Source organism: Labeo rohita, chromosome 6 (genome assembly GCF_022985175.1).
Source record: "Labeo rohita strain BAU-BD-2019 chromosome 6, IGBB_LRoh.1.0, whole genome shotgun sequence".
In the NCBI taxonomy this organism is placed as follows: Eukaryota; Metazoa; Chordata; class Actinopteri; order Cypriniformes; family Cyprinidae; genus Labeo; species Labeo rohita.
In genome coordinates, this window is record NC_066874.1 from 8,274,414 (window position 1) to 8,287,815 (window position 13,402).

Here is a 13,402-nt window from a genome sequence, read left to right on the forward strand (position 1 = left end):
TCTACCTTTGATATGGTTGTCTGAGAGTTTGGCACGGAGCTGTTCTAGTTCATGGGCATGTTTGGTGTTGAGCTGGTCAATGTCTTTGTAGTATCGGTCAGTGAGCTCAGTGCGAGCCTGGAGTAGTTCTTCTTTGTAAGTGAGAGCCATGCTGGAGCGCAGCTGCTCCAGTTCCTGCTGGTGCCTCTCTTCTAACTGCAGCCGCAGGGAATCCAGCTCCTCCTACAAATAAACACAGTTACAGTACTTGCAAAGAACACATAACGTGCATTAGCTTGTCCCTTCTTATAATACTAATAAACTGGTCAATGGTAGTCACCTGAAATTGATAAAAGATTAGGAAGACTTTTGGATTCATGTGAACTGCTGCAACACTGACAAGTAAATTATGGGAAAACTGGGTTCATCTCAAAATATACCACCAATTAAAACAATTCACCTTGTGTTTCTCTAGCTGTCTTGTGATCTCTTCCATAGCATCATTCCTGTCATCATCACTCTTTCCTTCTGAAAGAAAACTACAAAATAACATTGTGTTACCCTGACTCTAGTTTACTTATATTCTCTACAATTGGCATTTGGCAAATGAGGCATTTGAATCTCAATTGCATAATAATGTAAAATGCAAGCACAAACACAAAGCAAGATCTCAAATGACAAAATCACTAACAACACTAAAATAGTCTAAAATAAAAGTTCATAACCCCAGAATCTGCAAATCTGAGCAAACCTTTCATCTCCTGTCTTGAGCACAGAGTCCTCCAGGGCTCCCTCTACTAGGCGCAGCTGCAGGAGTGCGATTTCTTCTCGATGACTCTCTTCGGTGACCCGGAGTCTCTGCTCGAAATAGGTGCGGAGGTTTTCCAGCTCAATCTCATTCTGCTCTTTGATTTCCTGCCGCTGCTGAGCGAATTCTTGTTTTAGTCTCTCAATGTCATCAACACGAGACGAGCGTGCTAGCAACTGCTCTTTCAGCTCTATCGAGAAAGAATAACAAGGTCTTTGTAGTTCACGTCAACATAAATAATAGGAACTTTGCTGAAAACAAAAAACAAAAAGGAAATAAAACTGGTTTCATTATAAATAATAAATTAGTAAAACAATACAGTAGTCTCAGCCAACGGACATTCAAAAGCAGAAAATGGTTTAAAGGGAAATAGCCCAGCTTGCCTCCGAGCTCCTGTCTGTTGGTTCTCATGCTCTCCAGCTGGGACCAGAGGTTTGTTATCTCCTGTTCTGAATTGGTCTTCAGTTCCTCCTTTTCCGACTGCAGACGGTCAACCTTTCACAAAGATGTTGCATCAGTACAAACAAAAACAAAACATTTGCATTGCAATTTTTTTGCAACAAATGCAAGATGGTACCTCTTGTTTGAGCTCTTTTTCTCTCTTTTCCAGGGCTCGGGAACGTTCCTGTTGCTCCTTCAGTGCCACCTTGTGACATGTAACCAACTCCTCAACTGCACCTGAATGGAAAAGGAGGGGAATTTATGGCATTTTAAGACCTGCTGATTGTTTGCTTTGGTCTGAAAAACACACATAAACTGGACCAGAAAACCATACGTGACCCTAGACCACAAAACCAGTCTTAAGTAGTATGGGTATATTTGTAGCAATAACCAAAAAAAATACATTGTTTGGATCCAAATTATCGATTCTTCTTCTATGCCAAAAATCATTTGGCATAAGACATTATCAATTTCCTACCATAAATATATCAAAACTTAATTTCTGATTAGGAATATGCATTGTTAAGAACTTCATTTGGACAACTTTACTGGCAATTTTCTCAGTACTTTTTTTTTTTTTTTTTTTTGGCACCCTCAGATTCCAGAATTAAGTAGTTGTACCTATGCTAACAAACATTATGACTGGTTTTGTGGTCCAGGGTCACATCTCACTGTTAATATGGTGTAATTTAGTTGTTTAAAATGATACTCACGTGCAGCAGCATCTCTGTCAGTCAGGGCCTGGTTGAGCTCTTTCTCCAGGTTCTTGATCTCTTCATCTCTGGAACTCTGCAGTTCTTCTAGCCTGCCCTGTGTCTCAGACAGAGCTGCTTCAGCATCAGTGAGGGCCGCCTTGGTCTCACTCAGTTTATGACTGGCATCATTTAACTGACTCTGGAGTTCTGTCTTGACCTTCTCAACCTCCAAGAGCCACTCAGCCTTCAGATCCTATGGAGAAAAGAAAAGAAAAATGCATTTTGCAAGCCTGTTTCACACTTGATTCTAGGCAAGCCACAATATTTCAGTGGGTCTAGATGTTTGCACATTTAAAGAAAAAGGTAAAAAAAAGTTCACCTCTAGTTTACAGGCCTGCAGTTGTTCCACTGAGCTCTTCTCTTCCAAAACTCTCCTCTCCCATTCCCGATTCAGATCATCTATACGGTAAGAAAACATACCAATTTATATTAAAAAATAAATAAATAAATAAAATTAAAAACCCGCACACGTGAATACGTCAAGCAAACGCACATCCCACTGCATTCTCACACTACTAAACTAATACTAAAAAGAACACAATTTTGATATTAAACTAGGGTTCAAACCCTCACCAATCCCTTTTTTGGTGCAGTTGCTGGTTTCGTTGTTCCTGCTCTCGGCTCTGCTCCCGGATTCTCTCCAGCTCAAACTGTTGGCGCGTCTGCAGCATGGCGCTTTCCTGTGCCCATTTCTCTCGTAACATGGTCTGGAGCTCACTGAGGGCCACTTCCTTATCTTTCTGCATGTTGGTTTGAGAAAGCTCCAGCTGAGCCGTGTGCAAGTTGGTCAAACTCAAACGCAAGGCTTCAAGCTCCAGGTTGTGCTGGCTCTGATTGGGAACAATAAAACCAATCAACATGACCAAGAGAAATGGTGGTAAGGGCTTAACTGAAGTGAAGGAAAGCAGTTAAAATATGGGTATGTTTAGAAAGGCATATTAGGAATGCAGTACACATATTTCTTGCCAGACACACATACTCATGCGCTTGTGCTGCTTAGAGAAGCAGTCAACTGGCCAAGAAAAAGGCATTTAAATTTCCACAGTGTTTACATGGAAGGTAATACCATTAATTGGCACTTCAATTGGAAACCCATGCAGTCATCACTGTTTTTTAAAATTAAATTATAATTTATCTAATACTATAAACAGCAATGTGAAAACTTATGCAAGTTGTTGAAATACTACTCCAATACTGCATTCCATTACTCAGACCATTAAAAATACACACTACTGTTGGGAAGTTTTGGGTAGGTAAGATTTTTAAAAAGTTTTTTTTTTTTTTTTTTTTATGCTCACCAAGGCTGCATTTGTTTGATTAAAAATACAAAACTGTTAACTTGTGTTAATGCATCCTTGACTAATCAAAGTATTAATTTCTTCTTTTCAAAATCTTTTGAACGCTATGTATTGAGCAGCATGTCAGTATTACATTCCGAAACATACCCTGGGAACCAAATAAAATTCCTGAGATCAAACAAGTACTTGTGTTTGGAGCAGCTCAGCCTGATGTGCAGCCTCCAGGCCATCTTGCAGCTCCCTGGAGAGTTCATCTTTAAGTCTGCCAATTTCCTCACTATGTTGGGCTGCCAGTTGTGTCAGCTCCCTCTCATGTTCTCGTTCATAGACCTAGGACAAAGACCGGTGAATACAAATTAAGAGACTGACACAAATTTTTGATTCATATGAAAGTGTGGGCACATTGCTAGGGTAAATGAAGTTAAATAATAGGTTATTCAACCTGTTTAATCATGCTGATCTGTCTTTTCTGCTCATCTTCCAGATGAGCAGACTGCTCGGAAAGTTCCCGCTCAAAACGTACATTCAAGTATTTAACCTGGAGGTAGAGAAACCGGAGACGTCATCCCTTATGAATGCAAAAATTTCATGCAACTAATTACACAACTTCCCCCCCCCCCCAATTGTCTTCACTCAATCTGTCGCAACCGTTGTTTTTTTTTTTACCTCTTTCTGATGTTTGTCTTCCAGAATTTTCTTCTCCTCCTCATGTTGCTTCTGTCTTTCTTCCAGATCCTGTTTGACTGTGATGAGTTCTTTCATTAAGGCACTCTCCTTCTCCATGTATTCCTCTTCTGCCTTCTCTTGTGCTTCCTTAACTTCCTTGAGCTCTGCATTCTTTGATTCAAGTTGGTGCTGAAGAGAAAGACAGGGGTTACTTGGAGGACCACATGTGTGTTATTTAAAATACTCCAGGTTTTTGACATTCTAAACCAATACACAAATGTATGCATTTGTTAATTCTATAATACTATACTTTACGCCCTAGTTTACACATTAAATACATGCTATGTTTCAAAAGAGCTTTAAAAGATTCAAACCTCAAAGTTCTTCAGTTCTGATTCTAGAACCTTCTCCATGCTCTTTGCTTGTTCCTCCAAAACTTGGAGACGTTTTTCAAGGGTAGCTTTCTCCTGTTCCATATTAGAGAGGTTCTCCTTAAGGCACGTTAGTTTAGATTCAAGTTCTGTCTTCTCTTTCTCAGAGTTCTGTAACCTTTCAACCTTCTCCTCTACTTCAGCTTTGAGCTGTTCAAGCTCTCTATTGGCTTCGTCCACCTGCAAGGTCTTTTGACCAAGCAGCACTGAAGTAGCTTGGTTTTTTTCCCTTTGATGCTCCAGCTGAAGTAGATATTCATCTCTCTGAGCTTGCAAAGAGGAAAGCTCACCATTTACAGATTCATGTTCTGCCTTCTGCTCATGGACATCTTTGGCTAGCTGCTCCTGACATTTAAGCTTTTGCACCAACTGGGCATTTTCCTCCTTTAGCTCCTTTAATAACTCCTCTACAGACAAAAAGATTGAGGTTTTATTGAAATCAGTGTTGTCAGGCATTAAGCTTTCATTGTCCTGCAGCTGTTTCTGGATCTGCAGGTGACTCAGTATGTTCTTGAGGTTGTCTTCTTCATGCATTTTCTGGCTGATAACTTCCTCGCACTGAATTCGTTTCTCGTGTTCCACCTCCAATTCCCACTTAGCTACCTCAAGCTCCTCTGAAGCTTTGCTCCAACGTTCCCGTGCCTCCTCGACCTCTTCTGCAGAGTGTCGAACCTCCTCTTGAAGAACCTCAAGCTGTCGTTCACGCTCTTCTAACTGCTCTGACAGGTCTTGGCACTGCTGGATCAGAAGCTCTTTAGCCAAGTCCATAGCGCCTGAGCTCTCATTCAGCTCTTCAACGACTGAGGTTGAGTTTTGCCACTGGGCATCAGTGAAGGACATTTCATCAGCTTGATGCACTTCAATGCCATGAACTACAGATAGTCCTGACTTATCACCATCAGATGTGACATTGTTTGGGACATCTGAAGCATGAAAAATGACCTCACTGTCTAACTCAAACCTGGAAGTCTCAGAGTTTTCAATCAGGCTATGTTCCTCCACACTCTCTTCAATTAATGAGCTTTCTTGAGGCCCTTCGGAGGCCAAGTAGCGCTCCATAAGAACATCCTGGAAACCACCTGCAGAGACGTCAAAACTATAGTTGTCTCTGACAGCACTCTCGGTGGCTGTCTCCTCATTGTAGTCCTCTTTGGAGACTTTGTTCCAGAGTATGTCTTTGGAAACATCATGAAGAGAATCAGTATGTTGACTTTGGGCCTGGTTTAGCAGCTCCTGGATGCGAAGGATTTCATCAGCATGCTCCTTCTGTAGACGATTAAGAGCAGCCTCGTGAGCTTCGGTTAGCTGGGCTACATTCAATTCCCTTTCCTCCGCCAGAGTCTGAAGCCTGAGATCATAATTGGAAATATCAGCTTCATATTTGGAACGCATGTGGCGGCCTGTCTCCTCCTCTTCATGAAGACGATTTTGAAGTTCCTTCACAAGGTCATCTAATCTAGCCATTTCTTGGTTGAGTCCATCTTTCTCCGCTTTATACTTCTGGGCTTCCTTGATTTGTGTTTCATTAACAGCAGCCAGATGAGCTTCCATCAGAGTCTTCTCATTCTCCAGACTATGTACCCTCTTCTGAAATGCTTCTATTTGTTCTTGAGCTCGTTGTCTGTTCTTACGCTCTTCCTCTAGCTCAGCTCTAAGGCTTTGCATTAAAGCTTCAGAGTCTGAGTCAGGACTGTTATTTGGGAACATAGTGAATAAATCTAAACAACCAAGTTGGTCAAGACTTAGATCTTTTTGATCAGCACTTTTCTGTGTAAAGGCATGTTGAAGCTGAGAGAGGGATTTTTCCATGACACACAACTTCTGTTGCAGGTCTGTAATCTCAGTTTCTTTTTGGGCCAAGAGGCACTGTTGCTCCTTAGTCATCTATAAAACAAATGAAACATATTCCAGTAAATGCTGATAAAACAAAAGTGCATATTTTGTATCAATGACAAGCTTAACTGTTAAAAAGACATGTGTCCTAACCTGTTGTGACTCCTCCAATTGTACATGCAGCTGATTCTGAACAGCCTGGGTCATATCCACACACCCTTGACTTTTGCTACGTAGGTATTCTTTAGCCTGTAAGCAGCATTACATTTCATTCATTTAGACTCTTACAATGTTGTGTTCTATTATAAAGAACAAGAACAGAAATGGCTGATTTGTTACACATTGTCGACTAAGAAAAGGTTTTGATCATTTAGTCATTAGGAAGATCAAAACATTTAAAGACTGTACATATTAAACAGATCAGGAGTACTCTTAAAGTCCACTTCCAGAACAAAAATTTACAGATAATTTACTCACCCCCTTGTCATCCAAGATGTTCATGTCTTTCTTTTTTCAGTCGATCAGAAATTATGTTTCTTGAGGAAAACATTCCTGAATTTTTCTCCATATAGTGGACTTCAATGGCACCCCCAAGTTCAAACTTCCAAAATGCAGTTTAAACGCAGCTTCAAGTGGCTCTAAACAATCCCAGCCGAGGAAAAAGGGTCTTATCGAGCAAAATGATCAGTCATCTTCTAATAATCAGATCATTTTCTAATCAAATTGACAATGTATATACTTTTTAACCTCAAACGCTCGTCTTGTCGAAGTCTGTGCGGAATGTTTTTTTTACCGGTTCAACATGGTTACAATTAGTTAGGGTATGTCAAAAAACTCCCATCTCGTTTTCTTTCCCAACTTCAAAATCATCCTACATCGCTGCAGATGTACTGACCCAGTGTTTACAAAGTGAACATGCAGAGAAGATCAAATACCCTTTGAAGCTGCATTTAAACTACATTTTGGAAGTTCAAATTTGGGGGCACCATTGAAGTCCACTATATGGAGAAAAATTCAGGAATGTTTTCCTCAAGAAACTCAAGAAATTTCTTATCAACTGAAAAAAGAAAGACATGAACATCTTGGATTACAAGGGGGTGAGTAAATTATCTGTACATTTTTCTTCTGGAAGTGGACTTCTTTAACAGAACTCAACTCTAGAAACAATTTTTCATACTTAACTGAGACTAGCATTTTCCCCATTTAGTTCTTTCAAACCCCATATATTTCTAAGATCAAAAATATAAAGTAGTAGTAAAGCAATCCAATTAAATTACACTAAGATCTGTTTCAACAAATCATTGCTCAATGCTCATGACTAGGTGCAAGATAGGGATACACTCAAGAGACTTTTTATTAAATAACTATGAATTTTACCTGCTGTAGTTGCTGTTGTAGTGCCTGAATCTGACCAGTGAGCTGCTGTGCCTCCAGCTGCACCTGGTCTCTGCTCTGCAGTGCCACCTGTAGGTTCTTACTAAGCTGTGATATGATCTCATTCCGTTTCTCTACCGCAGCCTGTAATTGCTGTGTGAAGAATTAAGTAATTTCAACAGTATTCTTTAAGCATCTGTAAATAACATTCACAACGACAATATTTTTAAACTGGCCTCCAGCCAGCGAGTTACATTATACAAAATAAGCACAAACACTTCTTGGCACCTAGAAATCTAGGCTTCCTGGAGCAAGAAATCATAATCCTTAAATCCATGATTGGAATGAACACACAGAATGAGGATACGTATAACCTCATCCATGAAATCTAATTGGCTCTTCCTTTCCCTCTGCATCAAAAGAGGCTTTAAAAATGAATTCTACCAATTATGGTAAACACTACGCTCCAGAAAGCAGAACTCTGCCTCAGGTTTCTAGATGTGTGCGTAACCATGACCACAAATTAATCCATTCAAACGGACAGATGTAACCCAGTTTTGAGAAAATCTTTCTCTGTTCTATTTCAGGATAAAGACTGTATCATGGAGAAGAAAAAAAAAAAAAAAAAAAAAAAAAAAAGCATATCGCTGCACACACAGACATGTACGTCAAATTTCAAGTGAACCAATCAATACAACATTATCTAAGAAAGGTGTTAGACATGGTTTCCACTCTGTAGCTTGACAAAAAAAAAAAAAAAAAAAAAAAAAAAAAAAAATTATTTCACATAATTATTAAAATAAAATTGTTTTATTTTCTAATGTGCCTGATCAGCCTCTGATCTTATGGATGGGCAGAAATGACCTAAACGTGTATAAAAGTGATGGAAAACATAACTGCATAAGATCTGCCTTATGTGTTCTTTAAAGGGTAAAGTTTTACCTTCAGTTGTTCCTTGCCAGTATGTGCAACAATAATCATTTCTGCAAGGTCGTCCTCTGCCTGATCTGGCAGCTCTGACTCTGCCAAAGACCCAGAAGAGGACCTCTGTTCCTGGGCATCACTTTCATCTTCCTCTTTGCTGCATTGATGGACCTCTGGAACACTGCTGTCTGTGCCATCAGGTCTGGGTGATGCCTAAACGTTCAGACAAATAATTTCTACAGTTACCATGTTTCCATGACTACATTGCCCCTAGCCATGTTATGCTAACTGACCTATTTTCAAGATGGGGAGGGAACACAGACATGCATGCTATAGATGTGAAATTTGCTGTATTGGTGTACACATGCTATTTGCATGTGACATTGTATGCTTAATGTTTAAATGCATGACCACAGTACAACCATTTCAGACACATTTGCAACTAAAAACTACTGCGTGCGACTATGAAATGATATTTAGGAGCATATTTAGGTGCGAGTGACTCGATCAGCATATTTGTGTTTGCGCTAAGGGAAACGTTTTTGCAACGTTGAGTAGGGCATCACAGACATATCTCATGAATCCTTTCATAAAGTGCAGCGAGAGTGTAAATAAGAGCTTAATTGTGCAGTGTAGAGAGATTTGTTGCTTATAATGGAACTTTGTGAGATTGCGATTAACTAAGACGAGTGACTTTTAATGCTTTTAAATGTTTTTTTAATGGAGTTTGTAAATGAGATACTGATTTAACATTAGGAGTTAGAGGAGTTAATATTAAGCGACTTACATTGCCTGACTATACCACTATTTCGTGATTTTGCTCTATTTCATCATCGAAAATGGTTTGAACGTCACAACTGAACTGAGCATCTCCATTCAAACACAGCAGTGTTGTGTTTATGAATGAATGTGTGATTTTAAACAAAACTAGCTAGTCAATGATTCAATTTCCCATTCATAAAGACAGTCACTTGCTTTATTCCTGAATGAATCAGCTGTTCAAACAAATCAAATGAATGAATGAGTAATTAAATCAGTGACTTGCTGCCACCTACTGGCAGTTTTGGTTTCATTTTTAAAGTAGCTTTTCAGTATTTAAATCATTTAATATTTCTATATTCAAAATCTTATTTAAAATCTTAATCTCAACATCAATTTATGAATTTGATTGCACCAGTGCCACCTCTGAGTCTCATTAAACATGAAAACACACCTACAAGCCACTTGTGTTCTTTGTGCCACTTTTGTAATACTGATTTCATTTGGTAACTTATTTTTCTTAACTGATCTGTTCTTATTATGTTGTTTTAATTAGAAATTAAAAAGCTTATAAAATATAATATTAAAAAAAAAATAATAATAATAATAATAATAATTGACAAAGGATGACATACTTCTAAAAATGCCATTACAAAGGTAAAAACAAAATTCCCCTGTAAATTCCCCTGTAAATTTTAAAGTACAATTGAGACATCAGACTATATAGATCTGGCTATGCAAAACTACAGTTTTAATTAATCCATTAACCCTTTGCATGACACACTGACATTACAGTACAGAATATCTTTTTCAACATTAACCCGAACACTATAACCTAAACACTGTTCAAAACTTGTCATATCGGAAGAAAGACCATCAGACACGTGTGTAAATGCCCATCCTTTTAAATTTCCCAGCAAAAACATCCCAAGTCCTTTACATAAAAATTAGTCTACTGGACTACAGGCTTTCATAGACAAACTCAGTAGTTAGGGAAGATCTTGTTTGAAGTTTTGTTAAAGATGTTCAGATAATGGTGATGAAAAAGTGATTAAGACATGTAAATTCCTAAACATAGCCCCTTTAAAATTAAAAGCAAACCTCTGAAAGTTCTTTGTTGATCTTTCCATGACAATCGTCTGTCTGGGTTTCCTCTAGGTGGCGCTCTTGCGCTGGCCGGTCATTCGTCTGGACAGTCTGGCCCTTCCTCTTCGGCGTCTTTTTCTGCGTGCTCGAGCTTTCGCTTTTTGCCCGGCGCTGTCTAAAGTTAGCAAGCTGCGCCAGAGGTTGAGAGTCAGGTAGAGGGAAACGTACATCAGGATGAGATAGCAAGAACATAGAATCAGCATTGTGCTAGACTTCAAACATGAGACATGTCAAAAGTCAAACTGATGCATCTCCTGAGTCCTGCATGATTAACATTTCAAGTGTTGATTTAGTCCATAATGTGAAAGACAACAACAAGAAGACCAGATTAAAAAGCTGATATCCAAATAGGATGACATTAGAGCAGGAAAAATGATGGGTTCTTTATCTTCTAAAAAAAAAAAAAAACATCATCTCATCCTTTTTTGGAGAATCCCTGATCGTCAAGAACGGAAACGTGGAGCGCACAATTCTGCAAGAGATGTTTCTCACAGCTGCCTTAAGAAGCTTATTCCAGATTAAAAGCAGCTCAAATGAGCCCTGCTGGTCCAAATATGACAATGGTGCTTCTATGAACAAACATCACCAAAAGCCCTAAGGCTGTTAAAATAGTCACATGACAACAATCCATCAACCAAACAAAACACAATATGATTCCTGGGAAGGTCTACAACTATGAAAACATTAAGACCACCAAGTGGAGAGATGTGCTCTGCTCTGCAGAAGCCACTGAAAATCAAATGAAAAAGGAAAAATAGAGAGGAGGAGCGAATACACGTAAACATACATACACATACTGTGACCTAACTTAAAGCTGCCCTTCGGACTAACCCAGATCGGAGTATGAATAAATACACCAGCGAAAACAAAAAAAAAAAAAATAAATAAATAAAAAAAAAAAAAAAAAAAAAAAACACCACACAACACACACACAAGAGCAGGCTATTCCACTGAATTACATCTGACCTGCTTTCATAAACATGTAGGGAATCAGTTTGTATCTCGCCCACTGACTGTCAAATCACATAAGATGTTGATATGAAGAAAGCCTGGGGGACCACAAGCCACAAACAGTGTCAAGAAAAGCGACTTGCATACAATATTCAGGCCAATCTATGCAAAATCCACTGGTAACTAAAATGGCATGCATATGTGAATTAAATAAAAATATAACCTAAAATGTAATAACAACTGAAGTTAGTGTTCTGTTACGGGCAGGGTAGTTGATTGCTGACCAGTAACAAAATCCATGGCAACCAGCAAGCCACTCAAGAGCAGGTTAATCTTTGAGCTAAATCAATCTACCAACTCACAGCCATTCAGAAACATCCCATAAACTAATGTTAACTGCTTGAAGATTAATGCATTTTATGCGGCTGGGGTTACAAGATGAAATTCAGTGTTTGACAGTATGAACCAGTGACCCAGAGCAAGTGAATGCTGTACTGTATATCAGGATTTGTTGCAATTGCAAGAGAGATTTCATAGTTTGGTTCAAATTAAAAGTAAGATATTATTAACAAACTGTAACGATACATTCCATTTTAAATAACTTATAAATGAAAAATACAAGCTCTGTTGTGCCAAAAAAAATGTGTTGCCTCAAAATGAGATGTGGATTTTGTCATTACTCAGCCTTATGCTACAAATAACAACTGTCTTCCATGGAACACAAAAGACGACTGAGTACTTTTTTCATACAATAAACGTACACTTTTGTGTGGTCCACATAAACTAAATATAATATAGGATTAAAACATTGAGGTAAGTAAATGTCTAAATGTAAGTAAATAATTTTTACATTGAGTCCTGAAATTCATCCTTGCAATGTTGGTGTTTTAATCATATGGTGCCTCCTGCAGGTCTCTTCATAAATAACATCCAGTCAGTATTCTTCTGTGGACCAAATATCATCACTCAACCATGACAAAGCATTTAGTTAATACACATGTATCCTATATCGTGTTGTGTACAACATTTGAAGCGTAAAACAACAACAAACAAACAACAAACAAAAAGATGCCATTTCATTTCTGTTTTCCTCTCATTGCGGATAAAGTGCAGTTCCTGTAAAAAGCTCCCTTGAGCTAAATATATACTGTAGATACCTGTGAGCTGCACTGATCCTGCCTAGAGACAGGGTTGTATCAGATTCCCCTCAGCAAATATAACTTTATTCGCAACGTAAGACAGCCTCATAAGCTTAAAAGAAAGTTTTTGCTGCAAAGCCAACATACATTTACTCCAAAATTAAACACAAACCAAATAAATACCCAAATCTACATAATAACAATTAAAAAAAAAAAAGCGCAAATCGTCCAGCTGAAGACGACCGTTTTGATTTTGAGCAGCAGTGAAAACGAACGACGCAACTTACACTAAGAAATTTAGAGTTCAAGCCTCATTTTGTCCATTATGACTATGGCATGATATTAAAAAAACTCAGCACACTGAATTATGAGAAAATTATGAGGCACAGATACGGTAATAAATTGAGTCGGACTGAGTAGTTCCTCGTACAAACAAGTTTTATAATAAGACATTGTGCACCAAGAACAATGGGAGTGACTGTGACATCTGTGGCTGTCCGAAATACAAGTGAATCTCAAATAGAAGCAAGGAAAAACACCTAAATAGACGAGGGAGTTGATACAATTACAAACATAAAGAAAAACAAAAGAATATTCAAATTCACAACTAGCCTATGTAAAGTTACTCTGCTAATGTTAGCGCTTACCTTTGCTCGTCCGGCCTCTAATTTTCTCTGCCTTTCATCCTGATCCATTTCCTGGATCAAGGAATTTCATGGGAATGAAGGAAACACTCAAGGGGACGCCGGTCAGACTGGAACTGTGTTTCTGTAAAACTCCTTAAACGAATTTTCCGCAATGTTTTGTGAGTTCAAAGATTTTCCTAAGGAGTAACTGTCAGTGTAATTTCAACATGGCCGCGAAGTGTGTTTATCCCCGCCCTTATCGGATTGACAGT

At 38.6% G+C, this 13,402-nt stretch overlaps 1 protein-coding gene across 1 annotated transcript in view; it reads right to left on the reverse strand.

Moving 5' to 3' along the window:
- The window catches only part of pcnt (pericentrin), a 46,670-nt gene extending 33,303 nt beyond the window's left edge, over nucleotides 1-13,367 (reverse strand). Inside the window, exons 1-17 of the mRNA XM_051112119.1 lie at nucleotides 13,152-13,367; nucleotides 10,370-10,543; nucleotides 8,528-8,722; nucleotides 7,589-7,738; nucleotides 6,365-6,460; nucleotides 4,322-6,262; nucleotides 3,948-4,136; nucleotides 3,724-3,819; nucleotides 3,468-3,611; nucleotides 2,565-2,813; nucleotides 2,303-2,389; nucleotides 1,942-2,176; nucleotides 1,365-1,465; nucleotides 1,171-1,282; nucleotides 731-977; nucleotides 440-518; nucleotides 6-222 (exon numbers count right to left, since the gene is read on the reverse strand). Of these exons, the coding sequence (XP_050968076.1) occupies nucleotides 6-222; nucleotides 440-518; nucleotides 731-977; nucleotides 1,171-1,282; nucleotides 1,365-1,465; nucleotides 1,942-2,176; nucleotides 2,303-2,389; nucleotides 2,565-2,813; nucleotides 3,468-3,611; nucleotides 3,724-3,819; nucleotides 3,948-4,136; nucleotides 4,322-6,262; nucleotides 6,365-6,460; nucleotides 7,589-7,738; nucleotides 8,528-8,722; nucleotides 10,370-10,543; nucleotides 13,152-13,199 (4,360 nt within the window). The 5' untranslated portion in view covers nucleotides 13,200-13,367. The remainder of the gene's footprint in view (nucleotides 1-5; nucleotides 223-439; nucleotides 519-730; nucleotides 978-1,170; nucleotides 1,283-1,364; nucleotides 1,466-1,941; nucleotides 2,177-2,302; nucleotides 2,390-2,564; nucleotides 2,814-3,467; nucleotides 3,612-3,723; nucleotides 3,820-3,947; nucleotides 4,137-4,321; nucleotides 6,263-6,364; nucleotides 6,461-7,588; nucleotides 7,739-8,527; nucleotides 8,723-10,369; nucleotides 10,544-13,151) is intronic.
- Between the last annotated feature and the right edge of the window lie 35 nt (nucleotides 13,368-13,402).